The following is a 21,854-nucleotide window of genomic DNA, read 5'->3' on the forward strand; positions in this document are numbered from 1 at the left end:
TGTGTTATTAGTGAACTGAAACAATTACTTTGCTCACCCGCGACCTTTTATGATAGCTACCATTATGCAAGAAATGTGTGTTCATGCAGTTCCTCCACCTCCACACTGTAAGAACACACACAAATCACACAAACCCAACTATCACCACCATCTCACTACACTGATGCGTTTCGAACTCAAACAGAGTTCATCTTCTGAGCAATACAACCCTTCACCATGCTACCAGATGTTGAGTCTAATGTCAATTTATATTTTAATTCAAGAAGTTTTTGAGCTTGGGTCCTACGGTCCAATAGTTTATAGCTGTCCGCCAAGTTCACATATTTGCGACATTGTTTTTTTTAATCGATTAAATTTTTTCGGTTTAACTTTTTTCTTCGCTTCTTTTTTCGAAATTGCGCTCATGCGCAGCCGGGGCGGGTCGCTAATATAAATAAACTCAGTGGCACAAATTTTGGCCCACTCTCCATACAAAATTACTTATTATTGCATACATTTGAGGGCCACATTTGCTCAGTATATTAGAAGACTTGTCATTTTTACAGCAAACGGCCACAGACGACAGCATGAGCGACGACGTGTTCGAGGAGCCGACGCTGCGGGCGCCAGCGCAGCGCGGGACTCCCTCCCCCACCGGCTACCGGGATTACCACCCCCCCGCTGAAGCCCCGCTGCGGACCGTCGTAGAAGATGATGTGCCTATACATAAGGTAAAGCCTTATAGATATTCTTTTTTGCAGGTGGTAGGACCTTGTGCAAGGTCCGCCCGGATTGCTACCACCATCTTGCTCGCTAATCCTGCCGTGAAGCAGCAGTGCAATCTGTTATGTTTCGGCGTGGAGAGCAAGACAGCCGGTGAAATTACTGGCACTTGAGGTATCCCATCTTAGGCTCTAGGTTGGCTACGCATCTGCAATCCCCCTGGTATTGCAGGTGTCTATGGGCGGTGGTGATCTCTTACCATCAGGAGACCCACTTGCTCGTTTGCCGTCCAATCTGTTACGGGATGTACAACGTGATTTCTATAAAAGAGCTCCCGATGTTTTGACAGAGAGGAGGGTTTAAACTGGGTGGTTACTTGGGTAAAAAAAACTATTTGACGACCGGATAGCCAAGTGGTTAGAGAACCTGAGTACGAAGCTTGAGGTCCCGGGTTCGATTCCCGGCCGGGGTAGATATTTTTATGAATAATACGAATGTTTGTTCTCGGGTCTTGGGTGTTTAAAATGTGGTATTTGGGCGACCGAGCTTCGCTCGGGCTAAAACTCGTTAACAAGCGTTTTCCCAGAGATAAGAACAAGCTAGATCAATTTGTCATCCCCGAAAACCCCTACATACCTAATTTCATCAAAATCGTTGGAGCCGTTTTCGAGATCCCCGAAATATATACAAGAATTGCTCGTTTAAAAGTATTAGATTTAACTATATAACTATGTTTATCCGTTGCCTAGTATCCGTAGTACAGGCTTTGCTTAGTTTAGTTTATTCATTCAATATATTTATGTATTCATCATAACATAAATTACTAAAATGTCAGTGTGTGTTGCTTAGTTTGGGACTAAAGATCAATTGGTGTCAAGTGTCCCATGATATTTATTTATTTTATTTATTTATTTTTGCCTTCCTCTCTTCTCCTTTAGGACTTTCACCATGTTCTTGGGTGTACGGTCAATGACTTTAATTCATGAACCACGATGGAACCATTTCACAGTAATCGTCATTGACATGGCATTAATTAACAAGGCAAATCGTAATGACTTTTCCTTTGAAAAGGTTCCATGTTGCCTCATGAATTAAAGTCCTTGACCGTACGGTCACGATCATTAATTTGGGACCCACTTAAGATCGAATATCTGTCATTTTGTATGACAATTCAAAAGATTTTTGACGAAATGGGTCTCAAATAGACGCTAGTGACCGTACATAGAGTAAGAAACAAAATATGTCGTTCAAACTGTCAAAAAAGCGTGAAGTTAGGTATGTAGGTTGCCCGAGCATCTCCTTATTCCTCGTGGTCCTACCACCAACTTGTTCCACCAGTGGGTCGAGAAGGAATTGTCTTTCCTCGTGGTACAGTCTCCAGCATTAATATCTACCACAACGGAGCGTGCAAAAATATCTGACACGTCCTTCCGGCCTTAGAAATAGAGTTGTATCAGATATTTATGCACGCTTGTTGCGTCAGATATTGGTGCTGGTGACTGTACCACTGAATAATAATTGTTGATCTACTCGTAATAGCGATTTTATATTATTATTAATCTTATTTATACATTTGACGATTTCAATATAAATTCTTATACGTAACTGACATTTATGTATATTAATAATGTAATCTTATATTGAATGAATAAATAAACATAAACATAAATATAAAATAAAAACTTAGATTAAGTTTTATTTCGAAACATCCCTTATTTCCCTTTTTATTATTGATTTTCAAAAAACTATGGTGTCTCTACTTGGTTTGGATAGGTATTTAACTAAATGTAAACAAGACAACGTTAATTCGTGTCTTAATATTGAAAATCCCCCATTAAACTACCTAAACATTTACACTAGTCTATATTGTATTACAATGATAGATAAGTCATCATCATCATCATCCCAGCCTATATACGTCCCACTGTTGGGCACAGGCCTCCTCTCGGAATGAGAGGGCTTAGGCCGTAGTTCCCACGCGGGCCCAGTGCGGATTGGGAACTTCACACACACCATTGAATTGCTTCGCAGGTTTGTGCAGGTTTCCTCACGATGTTTTCCTTCACCGTAAAGCTCGTGGTAAATTTCAAATGTAATTACGCACATACATTCTGAAAAACTTAGAGGTGCGAGCCTGGATTTGAACCCACGATCCTCTGCTTGAGAGGCCATAGGTCAAACCGCTCGGCCACCACGGCGCATAGATAGATAAGTAAAATGTTTAAAATCCTTGAATGTACCAAATCTGGCCGCTGAAGTTTGTTTGCATTAGTTAAATACGTATCCAGACCAAATAGAGACTACACATGGTTTCTGCCTCAATCGCTAAGATATTGGCTAAGAAAAGACAGATTGGAAAATTTTGATGAACCAGGTTTATTTCTATTTATGTTAAAAATAGGTTTCTGTTTAAAATTTCATTCTTAATAAAAGTTTTTTGCTGATTTTAGGTACTTTTTCTTGGCTGTACTTGCATTGTCATCCAACCTACATAGGTATACTAAATGTCAAGTCGATCCTACCACTGGAAGTGGATTAAAATGACCTTACAAAATTTGAAGCAAACAAATAAATATATGAGAGTTTAAAAATAAAAGCCAGTAAAGAATACAAGCAATCCCTTTGTCAATTATCCAATGCCTGAATAAACACCTGACTAATTAAATTATTATTTAGATTTCTAAAGCTTGTTTTTGTAAATAAAGTCAGTTACCTATAAAGGCTGTCCCACGGCTATGCCTCATAAAATCCTCATAAAAAAATATATAAACAGAATTCAAACATTTTGAAATAATTCCTTGTGTGAAGTGGGACTCGAACCCGCCTAATGTTAAAAAAACACTGCAATTTTACAAAAACGATAATAATAAATAATGATATGTTGTTGATATGATAATGATAATGTTAAAAAAAACGCTCAATCATATTTTTTTTTCCGATAACATAGCATCTAAAATAAATGAAATACTATGTAATTTGACCCTTATAATTTCAAAAAAATGAATAAGGATGTATTTTTTACTATTTAGTTGGTTCAATTCCCAGTCCAGACAAGGTAGTTTTCAAAAAACGTTGAATGCAGTTTAATTTTTTTTTTAATTAAAATGAAGTCTCCTATCAGTAAAATTGTCTATCTACAATATTTAAGATAATTTCTCTCCATGTGGCATAGCCGAGAGACATCTCTTCTCTCTTCTCTTCTTCAGCCCATAGCCACCCAATGCTGAGTGTAGGCATCCTGCATTGCTCGCCACTCATCTCGGTCCAGCGCTCTCCTCATCCAGCACCTTCCCGCCACTTTGACCAGGTCGTCGGTCCACAAGGCCAACTAACCTGCATGCCGAGAGACATCCTGTATAATAAATAACACGTGATACGTATAAACCGTCTATTGAACACAAACATTATTAGGTTATAAATCCTAAAATCCCTGGATCAATGTTTAGCGAGAGTAAACCAAACAAAGAATATAGCGTCTAGGATATTTAAATGCAAAACACTTAGAGAAGGAAGTTAATTTGTCCTCTGGCGTTAGAGAAGAAAATAGAACTTGAATTTAATTTTTTTAAAATCAAACGATAGGTGTATTGATGTTAGAGAGAGAAAATCGTGCCTGGCAGTAGGATAACACCCCTTTTTGGGTTGGGGGTTAAACATAGGGCTTAAACAGTGACAAATCTAATGATTAGATAGAGCATGGTAGGGAATTTTGGACTCTTGTAGGCTAAATACAAGACTTGGTAAGAAAGTTTATTGAAAATGTTCAATAATATGAAACAGCTACAATAATTAAAATTTGTCCTCTATTTTAACACCTCTTAGTTATTATGGGAAGGGCTGCATTGCATGTAGTAGAATAGAGTAATAGTAGAGTAGAGTACCCCTGGTGTTGCAGATGTTTATGGGCGGTGGTGATCTCTTACCATCAGGAGACCCACTTGCTCGTTTGCCATCCAGTCGATTAAAAAAATTGTTGATTATTATTTGTTAGGAATGTAAATTATTTAATTGGAATATACTTTTTTTGATTATTGTATTCGAAATTATTGTAATTTATTAAATTTATAAAATTGTTTGCCTGACATTGAAGTAATAAATTAAATTATAAAATAATGATCCTAATTATTTTTATTTTCACAGGACCAATTAATTTCAATGACATAAATAATAATTATATTATATCTATATCCTAACATAGTTCATAAGTGTAACCAATGTCACTAATAATTTATGGATTTAATTTAATTTAATATAACTAGGTATTTAAATTGTTTTTTTTTTCATATATGTATTTAGGTATGTATATGTCGGCGGCCGATCGTAAAATCCACAAGAACACAAAATTCCTAGGCATTTCGTGAAATGGCGCGATTTCATGAATTGGCTAAGGGACATCCGCCATATCGTTAAAAACTCACCGTTTAACGATTTGCCTAGTGAGTTTTGGCAGATCATGAAATTCCTAGGCATATCATGAAACGCCGCCATATCGGTTCTGGCACATCGCCGGCCGCTGCCGTCGCACGCTCGCTTCGCTCGCTCGGCTCGTGCGTTGTGGTCACAATTCATGCTAATCACTCCTCGCTTCGCTCGTCATACCTAAATTTTTCTTTTTTACGGCATATCACGATGTGCCCGGCATAAAGCTAGGAATATCGACGAATCATCATCATCATCATCAGCCGGAAAACGCCCATTGCTGAACAAAGGCCTCCCCCTTAGAACGCCACAACAGAACGACAACTCGCCACTTGCATCCACCGGTTTCCCGCAACTCTCACGATGTCGTCAGTCCACCTGGTGGGAGGCCTGCCAACGCTTCGTCTTCCGATTCGTGGTCGCCACTCGAGGACTTTTCTCCCCCAACGGTTATCTGTTCTTCGAGCGATGTGGCCCGCCCATTGCCACTTCAACTTGCACTTGCAATATCGACGAATGCGTAGCTCTAATCGATCTGCCGTCTCGTTTCTCAGGCACATCGTGATATGCCTGGCCTACTTTTAATAATAATAATAATAATACCAGCGTTTTACCCTCCAATAAAACGCTTATTAATCAACTTACCTCATTCGAAGCCTAAATAAATGAGAGTGGCAACACAGTTTACCTAATCTATGACGGTTAAAGTGCCTTTTTTCAGCTCTGGTCACACCAATTTCCCGCCTTTTCTCCCTCCAAAACCCCCACCAGCAGTGACAGAGGTGGCTGTCGTGGATTTCAGCTTCATTGCGGCTCATTTACACCAGGCAGAAATTAAAATAGGCTTCGAATGAGGTAAGTTGATTAATAAGCGTTTTATTGGAGGGTAAAACGCTGGTATTAACCAACTGTACCGTCATTCGAAGCCTAAATAAATGAGACGTGTTTGTTATCGCCTGGTGGGGTTAAATTAATGTTATGAGTATGATAGCCAATGTGAGTTATTAAAAAAGGTAGCATTGAATGTAAATATTCTTTGAACACATTCACTGCCAAAAACAGAAACTTAGGTATAGGTAGGTAGTTCTAGCTAGTTCCTTCATGAAATTGAATTTACTGGCAGAGAAGCTGCAAATTGAACCAAAAGACATACTGGAAATCTCAATTCCAACAATTAATTTAAAATATTCTTACTAAGCAATTAAACAACCAATCAAAATAATTTAAGTATTTTTATTTCTTAGAAAACACATCAATTACAAATGGGTATAAGAAACTTTTATGTATATAAGATTGTATTAGTGTTATGATTACTAAGTATCATACAAAAATAAGTCCAGTAAGCACTTCAACATCATTGCAATCATTACAAATTTTAATGGAAAAACAAAAACAAAGTTATCTTGTTATAACTAGTACATGTACTTATAGTATACAAATTGTTCAGTAAGTAGTTAGGTAGTAATTAGTTAGTTATAGTTATTATCAGGAAAAATCAATCACTTTAAATTAGCAGTCAATAAAATTTGTTCTAAATAACATTACAGTCAGACTTAAATGTTATCTATAAGAGATAATCCTAACTATTAAATTATTCCTTAAATGTGTACAACATAAATCTAAATTAAGCATCTAACATTATGCAAGTTACAACTTTTAGTCTTGATAAATTATACTTATTTATCACAAACCATTTGATCATCCATCTGGATCAAGAAATGACACGTATCTACGCGTCAGCGGCCTCTGAGAGGTACTTAGGAGTTTCAGGACCATTATGAAAGAAATTTAAGCATCAAGTGTATTAGCGCTTAATTCGAGTTTGCTAGGATTAAGAACCTAAAATCAACATTTGCACGACATTAAATAAATAAAAATTGCCTTTTGTTCATATAAATGTAATTAAATAAGGCAAATGAACACTGTTAAACTTGTGTATGAATCATCTTAACCTATTTGTATGAACATACAGTCTTAGGTATAATTCACATAGGGGCAAAAGTTGAAAGAACCCCGGATGTTTGAGGATCTGTGGGCTGTATTTCACGGCAATAATATTTAGTAAATGTCTCCTGACAACGCCAGTTACCACGAGCTAATATATCATCTAGGGGTAAATTTAAAAACCAATTTTTGGAGGCAACGGCGGGGCGAATACTACCTGGGCTAGCTTTGATACCTGCTTCTTCCAAAACACGCTTTACCCAGCCACCAATTACGGTCCGTGAAGCAGCCTTTGGCGTTCCACAGGCAGTTAAAAATAAACTGTCACTTTTACATACCTCTCGTCTATCAGCAGACAAAGCAATAACACGTTTAACCCAATACACTGGGTCAATGGAACTATGATCCATATTACTTAGTAACCGCCAACCTGACTGCCTAGAAGACACATTATCTGTTTTCGAACCAAATTTAGGCCAAAATACAATTTGATTATCCTCTATCACGCACATATTATCGTTAACTGACAACAATGTCAGATCGTGGACGCGACGACCTGAACACAGCAACAAGATTGTTGCCGTACGTTTGGAACACTGAAATAGATTATTCTCATCACATGTATTATTCAAAAGATAATTTGATAAAATATCAGTGTCCCATGTGAGCGACTTCATCGATTCGCGAGGATTTTTTATAGCAATAGATTTAAGTATTTTCTTAACTAAAATATTCGAACTCAATCTATCCGACAAATCAGGGTTACACATTGTAGCAATTGCAGATTTATAGACTAAAATCGTGCGATATGATAGACCATCTTTTTGAAATAAATCAGATAAAAATCTAGCCAGTTGAGACCCATTGGGGTCTTGAGGGGATGCTACGTTATTAGTTTGGCACCATTTAAGCCATCGTGACCATGCATGTTTATAAGTTTTAAGGGATGATTCACGCCAGCCAGACTGTAAAAGAAGTTTTTGTTCTAGGGACCAATCAGTTATCTTTGAGGCCCACCCCCACATTTCCAAACCTGAAGAGTCATTTCGTTGACCTTCTGTGGGGGCAAACCTGTTACTGTGTCGATTAGGACTCTGTGCAGGCGATGTATTGTGAAAGGTGGACATAACGCACGATTCCTGATGTCTGGCTTCCAAAATACTTTCTCCCATTTGGGGACTACAATGAGATAAACTCCCTTCGCAGAATTCAAGTGGGTTAATACCTTGGGAATCAGAAATGGTGGGGGAAAGATCCACCCCAGTGGGAAGTCCCATATTCGGCTGAAGGCATCGTGAAACAGCGCCTTCTGGTCTAACAGGTCCAGACTCACATATCGGGGTACCACATGGGCTGTTCTCGACGCCATCAAATCGACATATGGCACTCCCCACTTCTGGAAAATGATTTCTGTCACCTCGTGAAGTAAATGCCACTCCGGATTGATCCTGGCACGAGACAGATGATCCGCCTCTCCGTTGAACTTCCCTGGGATGTGGTGAGCAGCCAGGTGGATGTTGTATCTGTCGAGCAAACTGAAAACTTGTCTGGTAATTTTCATTAAACCGGTAGACTTCGAGCCGCCTTCCTTTCTTATGTATGCGATCGTTGTCTTGTTGTCGCACTGCAACATAACTGCAGAGTCCATCAGGTAAGGACCTTGTTCTTCTAATACGTGAAGCACAGCTAACATTTCCTTTTGGTTTGAATGTAGGTGTTTCTCGTGTTGAGTCCAACTGCCTGTCAACCTTAGCTTGTCTAGACAGGCTCCCCAGGCTAGATCGGAAGCGTCTGTCGCCAGAAAGTGTTGGACTGGTGGGTGGTGAATGACAGATGGACGATTGTAATTCTTCAACCACCACCTTAATTCTTTTAGTCCCTTCTCGGGGACAGGGTAGCGGCGAAAGAAATCGTTTTCTGGGAGGCTCAATGAAAACTTGATCAGATCGCGATGGTTTAAACGACCTCGTGGCACCACAAAACTTGCGAAGTTTATGAGACCTATAAGACTTTGAATTTCTTTTAACCGCACTGTTTCCCGCGAGAGCACAGAAAGAATCTTGTCTTTTAGATTCACACATTTTATCTGTGGTAAGCTTTTTATCCCCAACCAGGGATGCCACGTTATTCCTAAAAAATCCAGACTTCGTTGTGGTTCTAGGACAGATTTTTTGTAATTTATTTGCCAACCCAGATTCTGTAGAAGTGTTACAGCTTCGACTGCCTGTTTTGACAGAACTTGTCTGTTCTGGTGGACTATAAGATAGTCGTCCAAGTAAACTATTACCCTTATACCTTTTTCCCTTAGTTTTTGGGATACCCAGTTTGACAGGGTAGCGAATACTTTCGGCGCCGTTGCTAGACCAAAGGGTAGACACGTTATTTGGTACAATTTTTCGCCGTACATTATTCTCAAATATCTTCTGTGAGACTCCGCTACGCGAAGGTGAAAGTATGCATTCGACAGGTCGATTTTTATCAACCAATCGTAAGGTTGTAGAAAGTCTGGTACTTTTTGAACATTTATTAATCGGAATTTTGACGTAATCAGGTAATTGTTTAAATTGCGCAGGTTGAAAATTGGCCGCATTGTTCCGTCGGATTTCGGAACCAAAAACATCGGCGAAATGAAACTCCGGGATGGCAACACCGGTTCGAGCACACCGATCTTTATTAATTCTTTTATAGCTACCCTCATTTGAGGAGATGAATTTGTCTGATATTTGTGATTGATACTTGGCCAACAAAGGGGTACTTTTTGTACAAGAGGCAATCGATACCCTCTTATCATTTTTAACACTGACTCTGGTGCCTGCATTTGAGCCCAAACATGAATATGGTTTATTAGGCGACCCGCTTTGAAAGCCTGCGACCTCGAGTCAAAATTTTCGCTTGCCGTGAAAGTGTTTGCCGTCCCGATTATTTTTTGAACTATTCCTATTCGAATAGTCATCGAATCTAGATTTTTGACGAGTTTTAGATGCATTGTTTTTATTACTATGCTTGTAGTCTCGATTTTGCGCAAATCGTTTTGGCATGTAATAAGGCCCCTGTACAGCCGGCAGCTGGTTCATGTAATATCCTTGCGCAGGATAAGGGTAAAACGGAGCGCCCTGCGCAGGCTGGCTCGTCACGTACCTGCCAAACGAATTCTTTGCAGAATATTCGCGCACGCCCTGCGTGGGCGGCTTAGTATGAGACGGTCCGGCTTGCGCAGCCGGCCAATTGGATTTAACCGACGTTGCGTTACGTAACGGCCAAAACGTCTTAGAAACCCCGCCATTTTTCTCCAACTCGGAAGATAACATTTCTTTATTAAAAAGTAAGTCGCATGTCGGAGGGATTTTACGTAAAGCACCCCGTATGTACTTGTCCTTAACGTATTTTAATATATTGTCACGCCTTTGTTGAATTAAATCAGCCCTATGGCCGCATACCATTTGAAGAAGATCAACCGATATTTTGTTGTAAGACCCTTCAATATAAATTTCGTTTAGCTTAGTTTTTAAAGCTGATACAGTGAGGTTATCACAGGATGAAACCCAAGAAAGCAGAGACTCTAACCCAGATTGCATCGATTCTTTTTGCTTGATCAAAGCTTGCGTAATAGCTGCAAAGCCTTTTTCAGTGATGCTCAATGAGGTAAATTTATCATATGGTTTTAGTTCATCATTACATTCTGAATCTACGAAACCTGGGGTAGAGCAATATCCTTTTTGAACCTCTGAATAGCGGATATCAGCCCAATCAGAAGAACCAAAATGCTGAATCGAATTTAAAAAATCAATGTGAGTTTGTGACGATTTTGGTATTGCAGGCTCTTTAACTGTAGTGTTAAAAGGTAGATTGATACTTAAATCTACTACGGCGGTCCCCTTATCTTCGTTATTTGTATTTGTTTCGCCGCCCGGAAATAATTCGCCGCTTACGTTAAGACTAACACTATCGTCACCATCACTAGGACAAGTAAAAGGCGGCGTAGGGTGCATAGGCATCGGCTGTGGGTACATCGAGGATAAAAACTGTTTTAGTTCACTTACTTCCTTAGCGAGATTGCTTACTGTATCATCCTGTCGCTTACGTTTAGCCTTCGTGGTTTTACGGGACATTTTTCTTTTGCGTGACGGTCCTGCTCCGGGTTCCGCTTGCTTAGCGGGAGCGGGTGACTCCGAGCTGCTACTATCCGTATCCGAAGAAGAGGAATCACTGTTATTTTGTTCCTCCATATTGCACTGAAAATATACAAATTCAATTAATTATATGCGAACGGTTACACCGTTTGAAATACTTATGACACTTTTGTTACCAGAATGCCGTCGCAGACGTGTGTTCTGGAACTCAACCGTATAGTTCGGAAAACTAAAAGCCAATGAAGCTGAAATCCATGACAGCCACCTCTGTCACTGCTGGTGGGGGTTTTGGAGGGAGAAAAGGCGGGAAATTGGTGTGACCAGAGCTGAAAAAAGGCACTTTAACCGTCATAGATTAGGTAAACTGTGTTGCCACTCTCATTTATTTAGGCTTCGAATGACGGTACAGTTGGTTAATAATAATAATTTATTTGTTGAAAGCAGGTGTACATAAATGATCTTAAAACTATTTTGAATCTCCACTTTCTACCTAAAGATAGGCGTACAAATTTAAATTTCTTAAAATAAAATCTTTAACATAACATCTCATGCAAATAATAATAAAAAATAAAAATAAAATGTCAGTTAGCAAGTAAGAATCGAGTAGGTATGTCCACATAGAATAAAATAAAATAAGGTGATTCAACAAATAAATATTGAATTACATCATAATCATATAAAATAAATTTCATTAAATCAGTGTCCCAAACAATTCATTCTGGCTTGACAAAATATTCAGAGCAACAATAATAAAGCTTGTCCATGCACCATTTGAATAATTCTTTTTTAAACAGTGGTAAATCTAATTCTTTCAATTTCTTTGGTAGATGGTTATAGACCTTGACAGACATATTTATGCAATTTCTATTTACTAGAGGGGACGTTGTGCCAGGGTGCAGCAGTACCGGTCCATATCGAGCGTAAAGTCTTGAGCTAGATGCCTTTACAGTGAACATATGTATGTTGCTCTTAACAAAGAGACATACCTCGTATATGTAAAGAGAGGGTAGCGGTAATATATTAAATTTTTTAAATAATGGTCTACATGAAACTGATTGTGGAGCCCCACAAATTGACCTCAAACATTTTAGGCATATATATCATGGAATGGCGCCATTTCATGATATGCCTAGGAATTTCGTGATCTGGCGGATTTTACGATCGGCCGCCGACATCTATACGTAGCAAGTGGGAACCTATATTTTATTTATACGATATTTACAACAAAATATTTTAGAGCACCATCTTAGCCCAATCTGTGATCCCTAATAACTTTCCCTATTTCAAATATTCCAATTTCGTATCGTTGAACTTTATTAATCTAATCTAAGGAAAATTTAGGCATTTCGTAAAGGCCAGTCGTTATAAATATGCCTTACTTAAATTGGTTTTATTAAGTGAGTATCAGAACTTAGTATCAAATTGCTTCAATCGAGCGAATTTCTCAGAAAAATAAATATGTGTATGACTACTTGGCAGATATACGCGTCGGGTTGCTTTGCCAACCTTTTTAATTAAATACTAAGTAAGGATATGTATTTGGGTAAAGAGTCAAAGTGGAAGTCCGTTGACTGAAAGCAACTACAAATTCAATAAAATACTTCGTATTTCTGCCTGTTTATTTGGGGTATTTCTTACCAATGTACTAAGCCTCATACCAAAGGCCACAGTATTAACGGAGAAATGACTGATTTAGAATAGAATAGAATAGAACAGAATAAGCCTTTATTAACACACTTAGAGCAACATAAACATTAATAATAAACGGAAGATATACGTTTAGATTTACGTTTTAATACCTCGGAATAGCCTGCATGTACAGTCGAGTTCATTTACTTGTGAGCAAAAATTGGATCAATAATATCTGAACACGCTTCTACGCTCTTAACAATAGAGTCGTGTTCAAATATTATTGATAAAATGTTTGCTCACATGTTTATGAACTCGACTGTACATTTTTTATATTCATTTAATCAAATAATTTACGTTAAAAAATAGCCAAATTAATACAGATGTATTCGTAGTCTTTACTAGAGATTTATTAAATGTAAATAAAGTCACCGTTATTTTATAACACAAAATTCAAACAAAATGCAAAACACTGTTTACCCTCGTTTGTCGATCGAAGGGCTTTTTTTATCCTTGCTTTATTTGGTCGAACAGGGAGCATGTTTTTTTGACGGCCTGCAAAATGCTTGTTGGAATACCTTTTTCGAAGCCCAAAGGTTGTGGTAAAAGTCGATAAAAAATTGATTTTACATCTTTTCGTCATTTTGAAATCCAATATGCGCCGAGCCGACATGGAAAATTGTTTTGTCCATCATTCATTGATATTTTACATCGTGATTGATTTTGGAAATATATATGTGGTAGCGGTTTAAACTAGCCTTACAAGCTGATAGTCCGGGTTCGAAATTGCGTTTAAGCGCTAGGTTGTTTTATGCGATAAACGCAGCGTTAAACGCAATACGTTTGACGCACATCAGTTCGCATCTGATAATTTAATTACCAAACATTGTCTTACGCGGTGAGCGCAGCGGCAAACGCATGTATGGTAATTGGATTGAGTGGATTGTGATTGGTTAGACTAGATGTGCGTCGAACGCATTGCGTTTAGCATTTATCGCATAAAGCAACCGAGCGCTTTAAAATTCACCACGACCTTTACGGTGAATGAAACAATCGTTCGTTTGATTTAGGTAGTGTTTAGCTTATTGTCAGCCACACTATTTCCTTCTTCAAGGTGAAGATTGAAAACCAGCAGCTCTGCTGAGTCCTTTACCTCTTCACAAATTATGTTTTATCTGTTTCTTTCATTGTATTTTGTTATGATATATTTTTGGCTTTGTGAAATAATCTTTTATTTATTTTTATTTTGTCGTGAGGATACCTGCACATGCCTGTAAATCAATTAAAAGGTTTGTGAGAAGTTCCCAATCCACACTGAGCCCGTTTGTTCCCTGCAGTGGAACGCAGGTTGTTGAACTAACCATGGGAGCTTGTATTTCACAGAATATTTAAAAAAAAGTGTAATTTACTCTGACATCCTAAACTCTAACTAAAGAAAAAAAAAGTCAAAGACAAAATATTTTCATTCAATTTTTTAGCAAGTGCTTCATAAGCCTGTTATTTGAAGGTATGCATATCATAAAATCTACCACCGATTCGAAAAAACCTACAGCACCAGCTAGCTTGCTGTTGCATAAAACTCAGCTTGCATACTGCACGGTGAAACAAATCGTTCGTTGGAGCGATACGGCGAACCCTAATTGATCGGAGTTGGCTCGACGGATTATGATGTAATTCACGTCGTGTCGACCATACCGATGCCTGGCATACCTACCTGATGTACCTAAAATACGTACTCGTAAATAAAGTTTGGCTACGAATTTTGCGGCTGAATCGCATTTTTTTTATATACTTGGTATAAAATATTTTTAATCATTAGATAGATGGGTGCAAATCCTCTCAATACAGTATTTGACTATTTTTAATATAATTTTGTAAATTATAACTTCACAATGCCTGTTATTGAATTGAGAAACAATTTTTAAGCTACCTTTACAAATAACAAAGTTATGAAGTTTTGAAATTCAAGATTAGACAGAGACAAACATACTTGCGTGTGACGTCACACGCAAGTAGCGCCATACTTGCTGCATAGAGAAAAGCGTTTGAGAAAGAGACAGGTATATAGATTTTTCAAAAAATTAAGTTTTCTCTTCGCCAGACATTGTTTGTACCTACATCTATATTTTCTTAATAATATATGTCGTCGGCCGATCGTAAAATCCGCCAAATCACGAAATTCCTAGGCATATTGTGAAATTATTGGAAAGCGTATACCACAAGGGTGGTCTCATTTAAATTTGGAAAAATATTCCTACCCTAAGGGTAGGAAAACAGGGGATGATTGATTGTTCAGTCACTGATTGTAATGTATGACCAAGGCATAACTTTTTACAGAGTAGTCCGATTTTCATAATTATTTTTTTATTGGATAGGGTATTATCACAGGGCGGCCACGCCGTAAAAAATACGCGTTCTTGAATCTACATAGGCACGACGACGTCTGTACACGCGTCAATGTGTGCGTAAGCTGCACAGGGCTGACTATTGCAAAACCGTATAGTAGGTACTATAAGTGCTACCAATGACATTTAAAGGTACTCATATATAGGTATGGCTTAGATATGTGCAAATAAATTTAATCGTTAATCTTACCTATTTCGAGGGTATTCTGGCAAAACAAATTAAGTACATTTTTTTTAAGCTACATACATAGGCATCCTCAATGTTTTCTGCTTTATTTATCTAGCAAAACCGTATAAAAAATAAATATTGTGCACTTATCCGGTTCTGCCAGAATATCCTCGATTTATTTAAACCTATTTAAACCTACTTAAAATGTGTCTGTCTGCGTATTTTAAGCATTATTATTTTCAATTACAATAGATATACAAACGTCTTCAAACTTAAAAGAATCATTCGGTAGGTAGTTATTTCATGTATTAATCGCGTTAATTTCAGAAATCACTATTTATTTAGAAAAAGGAAGTAGGTAGGGTACCGTTACGATTTCTCAAACTTAGTGCCGTGCGGCCGCAATACATCGCGTCGCGCACCCGACTGCTTTCCTGTGGTTTTCCTGCAATCTGCGCTTGAGGGGTGGGGTAACTAGAACCGGTGCGGGGCGGAGCGTGGCCATTCTGTACATTAGTACTATTATATATTCTGTGGTATTATATAAATTTGGAAAAAAATACCACAAGAGTGGGAAAAAAGTATAAAATAAAAACATTTTACCAAACAGCTTTTTGCTTTTCACTTTCTCGGCGGTTTAATTTTTTTATTATTTTTCCAGACCATTCTACTTGGTGACAGTGGTGTCGGCAAGACTTCATTGCTCGTTCAGTTCGAGACAGGCAAGTTTCAGGCCGGGAACTTTTCGGCCACAGTCGGCATTGGTTTCACGGTGAGTTCTTGATACTTACCTACAACGTGCCTCTACACTCTGGACAAGGATGAATACAACTTATTGATTGATTACTTTGATTAGGGTATTTCTAACCTATGCTCAAAACCTCATAGCAAACGTCAGAATACGAACGGAAAAATTACTGATTTACGATTTAAAACTCCAGGATAAAACAATTTAAATTCATCTTTATGAAAAGTAACCTTACTCGGGATTTTTGACCAGAGTTAGAGACATTTTAAATAGGTACCTAAGTAATGTATTTCAAATTATTTAATAAAATTAATTTAAAATACATTTATTTATATCGGGCTCTAGAGCTAAATAAAAAATAACGCTATTTCTAAAACGCTTTTTGCTATCATACTAACTACTACACTACAATATGAAAAAAGTAAACAAAGGCATATTTTCTTCACCGCATATTTTTACCGTAAAACCTGCAAGCATAGTTTATTATGATTCAAGACATATTAAAGTCTGATTGTGTCTAGAAGCTGATTGCTAAGGATTTCATTTTCGTATTATAGCTTTGCGAAATGAAAAGACTTATTAGACTGCCCGTCGTTATTACATGCAGTCTAAGCTGCGAACCATGTTGAATCAGAGCAAACATATTTATTATGAATTACTAGCGTTTCTTCGCTAGCCTTTGCATCGTTATACAGCGTCTATTTTTGATACTACCTCAAACTGTAACCAGACGAAAGCTTAAGTGCTATGAACCGATATCAAAACGTAAATTAATATGTCCAATTAATGTGTCATTAATATATCCAAATTAATAATTCGATATGGTTTCACGGGATACCCGTAAAAGTTTCGAAATAACCTAACACGGCTAACGGCTAACGGCTGAACCGATTTTGATAAAACATGGCTAAGAACCATCGCTAGATAATCTGCTATCAAATAAAAAGGTATTCAAATCGGTCCACCCGTTTAAGAGCTACAGTGCCACAGACAGACAGACACACACACACACACACACACACACACATACACACACACACACACACACACACAGACATACAGACATACAGATACACAGACACACATAGCGGTCAAACTTATAACACCCCTCTTTTTTCGTCGGGGGTTAATAACTATCTTAAATACGTTCGAAAAACATAACCCTCCTTTGGGCAGTCGGGTAAAAAAACGTATTGTCGCCGTGTATGACAGCGCTCGGTTTGCCGTAATAGTGAAGCGCATTGTCACAGAATGATGAAGAATCCCAGAGTCAGTTTATCGTTTCTGGTCTTTGTCAATGTGCTCTTGTTCAGGTATTAACCCTTTTAGAACTGGTCAATATAGTTGTGTGGTTCTTAAAATTCAAATTGGCCCTTCCACATAGTATGGATAGGATAGTGCGGAGAAAAGTGAATCTTGGGAGCCGCATAGTTGCATTGACCAGTTCTGAAAGGGTAGGAAAGAAGAAGGCTAGTAAATATTGAATTTTATTTTTAATTTAAGCAACGAAACTCGTGAATTGGTATGGCAACGTATAAAAAAAAACTCCCCATCTCCGAATTACCGAATCTCTAGGTAATTTATTGTTAAAATTGTCCATCAATATCCATAAATCCATAATCTTAAAGCTAAAGAGAAACCTCAAATAATTCAGTTTGAAATATCAGATAATTACGAAGCCTTTGTAGCCTCAACAAATCGACGGCGGAATTTAAGAATATTAAAAAGTTTCCGCTCCAAGTAGCGAAAAACGGCGAAGTTACCTACCAAGTTCTAATGAGATAATGTTGATGTAATTATTCGTTATAAGTAATAAAATTTCAGTCTTGTTTTTACGCTGTAGTGTAATTAGAGAAGGTTTTAACGTATAATATTTAACGTTACCCTAACGATTTTTTTTTATAGGTATGGCGCTTTACTATTTTTTTCTCAAATACACAGAATACTTACACTTTTTTGAATAAATTATCTGTCAAACTGCATAACATTTTGTTGGCACTGGCAGAAAAAATTAGCTCTCTAACTCTGTTCTTAATCTATATCCTTAGTTATCATCCCAGCCTATATGCGTCCCACTGCTGGGCACAGGCCTCCTCTCAGAACAAGAGGGCAATCCTTAGTTATAATTATATTTATTTACTTTATAACATAAAGCTAGACAATGCATGTTATCTAACAGAAAAACAATTTATAAGCTACCTTTACATGTAACAGAGTTATAAAGTTTTAAAATTCAAGCTTAATCATAGAAAAGTATACTTGCAGGTGACGTCACTAGCAAGTAGCGCCATATCGTATCTACTGTTCAGAGAAAATCGTTTTAGAAAGAGACAAATACATATTTTTTTTCAAAAAATCACTATAAATCCAATTTTTAACAAAATTATTTTTCCTCTGCTAAACATTGTATGTATATCTATATTTTCATAATAATAAACGAGTATTAGATATAGAAAATTCAGAAGTTGTCAAATATTGTATTTAAAGAGCTATATTTAAGAATCCATTAATATTATTTCTCGGAAGAATTGGTTATGATAGATTATTATTGTTAAAACATAATAAATTTAAGACCTGTATCCGCCAATTGTCTAGATACTACAGCAATACTACATTATATATAATATATCACTACTTAAATATACCATAAAAGCAAATAAAATAAAAAACGTTAAAATGTTCCCGAAGACCTTTTCGGGTTTCAAAAGAAATAAGTAGATGAAAAAGTGCTCACTTAACATTTGCTGTCTAATCTGCCTTTCTGTCTGCAGGAATAAATATACTGAGCGGCATAAATCTGGCCCTCAAATGTATGCAGGAATAGGTAATTTTGAGTGAGCTGAGTATACTGTCTTATATATACATACTCCATTTCTTTAAATGCGTCAAAAACAGACCTTTAAGTAACAAAGGGACAGGACAAAGACTATAAGAAATAAAAGCTATATAGTAAGTATCAATATCCAACAATATTTGTGTTTTGGCTTTCAAATGAGTTGCTATCGGCAATTTATTCAGATCAGACGAATATTTATGTTCTTGATGATTTTGAGTAACTAGTAGTGTAACTAGTGTCCTGGAGAAATCAACTTCCATATTTGACCTGTTGATTGTTTCCATGAAGTTAACAGAAATCAAAAATACACATATTATACGACACATTTAATTGGACTAGTTTAAAAAAAACTGTTATTTTCTATATTAGATATAATCGTATTTCAAATTCCGTACATTTATTTAATAGAATTTTCCCGTACAAGTGATGTGGTTTCAAAAATAGGTACTGTTGCGATAATGATATACGATACTGCACTGCCTCGAAAACTGATTTCAATCACAAAACCTTGTACCAAAATTGCAACAAATTGATACACAATAAATTGACATTGACACATTAACCGTGTCGAGGGCGGGATCGCTCCGGGAATCAGGACTCAGTTCAGTTCGCGGCAGGACGAGCCGCCGCGCGCACCCCGGGATTCTCGCGCCACGGATTAAAATTTCGAACGAAGTGGTGTGCGATTGTTTTTTTGAATTCGTCGCTGAATTGTTACCGGCCAGATAGTTATGTATGATGGTTTGAGCCTGCACTATCGCGATTTGTTTTTTTTTTAATCAGTGGCTAGTTTTTTTCTTAATAAATGAACTACGGTTGTAGGTACATTTTACCTGATTTTTGAAGGCACAACAGAGCTTAAGTTTTTTTTATTAGGGGATTATATCCTGTGGTTTTCCAGGAACCTTTTTGCCAACCCAAAGCATTTGCAAAATTAATCCACGGAATTCATGTACCTAGTCCTGAAAGGCAACACTGAAGAATGAAATCAATAATATTTTCAGTTACTTATTATTTCAATATTTTTATACCATATGTTCAATAACAAATTTTTTTAGGACGCGATTTATTGCTCTTTTTTATTACTGTAGAAATAACGATAATTTTTTGTCGCCTGTTTAACAATTAATTAATTTAATTAAAACAAAGGTTTTACAATTGTTTCAAGGTAAATGTCCGAATGGTTAACAGGTTTAAACGGAAAATCAAGCGTTTGGTCGAATAACTTCGCAAAATTGGCAGTCCTATCCACTACACAGGTAGGTATTTCAACACGTTGAACATTTTGTCGTTATAACATTGAATAATATCATGTCATAAATTTCATAGTGGTTGAATTCGATTTTTTTTATTTAGTGTTCTAGTATTTGACACATTTTGTAATAGTGAGCCAGATTATCGGATCCGATATCCCTATCGGACGCCGTTACCGATATCGGGGCAAGTAAAATGTATGAAATATGATCCGATATCGGTTCGGTTAATCTAAAAACGCTCTTGGGTCTCCAATAGGCTCCATAGTGAAACAGTCATTGCGACACCCTTATCGAAGGTTACTGAAACGACTGATAGAAATTTATTAACTAGTTAGTTAGGCTCAATCAATGTTTTCATCTTACTATAAAATATGTTTCAAAATGCTTTTCATAGAGTAACCGCCAACGTAAATGTCAACAACTAGATATCGAAGAAATTTTGTACTTCTCAGTGCTTGACATGCCGCCTATGAAATGGTAAACTAAACGAGTTTTTATCACTATAGGTAAGTATACAGAATATATACTTAGTACATTTGGCTACTAGTTATAACTAAACCATACCAAGTAAAGGAGGTTTACAGCACACAAATTTAAGTTAACTACACAAAATCCTTAGCGAATCACTTCAGAAAACTGACGCGTGTTTCTTCCGAGTCAAAAGCTGTCACCGTTTTCATAAAAGTAATTGGTTGATCAATTAACACTCTAACGTAGGAATCATAGATACCATTAATATAGTTTACAAAACATGATTATATCGTTGTTTGTTTTCTTATTTTTCTAATAAGTAGGCGAAATAGTCAAATATTGGGTAGGTGTCGATGATTGGGACGTTAATAAAGTATTACTAACTGATTTTTGTTGGTTGCTTCTAATCTTGCAAATGAATTTAACCCTCTTCCAGTACTTAAATTGACGTGAAAAGTACTGTAATATAATAATGTAGATAGTCTTGAAAAAATATGCTTACAAAAATATGGTTTTTTTTATTAAAATCATTTTTATTATGTTACACACAATGTTAGCCATCACATTAGATCATCTTTAAAATATACTGTAACCAATTATCCTTTCCATTCCATTAGTACAAATGATTTAATTAAAAACAAAACAAACATAGGTACAGCCCCAAACAGCAAAGCATATTCCCCGCTTTCAAATGCAGAACGTTTTAATTAATTTAAATAACAATAAGTACTTCTTTACCTTTCTCAAGAAAAGCGATTAAATTTATAATTGGCCTATATCCATCCGCACCTTTATACGAATTTAATTTTAATCGCTCAATTTAGCACAAACTTTAACGGTGTCGTTTTGTCGATAAACTTCTTATCGATATATATAACGATTGAAATAGGTTAGCTTAGAACTGCGACCCCACATATAAACGAATTGCTGAAAGTAAAGTAAGTTAGGTAAGGTTAGCGTGAGTGGCCTAATAAAGTCGAAGAGCTACCAGCAAAGTAGTTAGGTTAGGATAGGTTAGAACTGCGACCCCACGCAGAAACGGATTCATCATCATCATGTCAGCCGAAAGACATCCACTGCTTCCCCCAAGGCGCTCCACTCAAACCGGTCCTATGCTTTCCGCATTTACCGCGATCGCGCGATCT

The 21,854-nt window shown here is 37.0% G+C and overlaps 1 protein-coding gene across 5 annotated transcripts in view; it reads left to right on the top strand.

Moving 5' to 3' along the window:
* Rab26 (RAS oncogene family member Rab26) overlaps nt 1-21,854 on the top strand; it is a 123,624-nt gene that overhangs the window by 21,079 nt on the left and 80,691 nt on the right. For 2 of the 5 annotated variants that reach the window (XM_074088145.1, XM_074088149.1), the window contains exons 2-3: nt 546-710; nt 16,060-16,170. In XM_074088145.1, coding sequence (XP_073944246.1) covers nt 546-710; nt 16,060-16,170 — 276 coding nt within the window. Of the gene's footprint in view, nt 1-545; nt 711-16,059; nt 16,171-19,604; nt 19,724-20,173; nt 20,242-21,854 lie in introns of those variants that run through there. The other 3 variants (XM_074088143.1, XM_074088147.1, XM_074088146.1) reach the window with 3 other exon arrangements.

This window comes from Choristoneura fumiferana, chromosome 5, assembly GCF_025370935.1.
Source record: "Choristoneura fumiferana chromosome 5, NRCan_CFum_1, whole genome shotgun sequence".
Taxonomy (NCBI): domain Eukaryota; kingdom Metazoa; phylum Arthropoda; class Insecta; order Lepidoptera; family Tortricidae; genus Choristoneura; species Choristoneura fumiferana.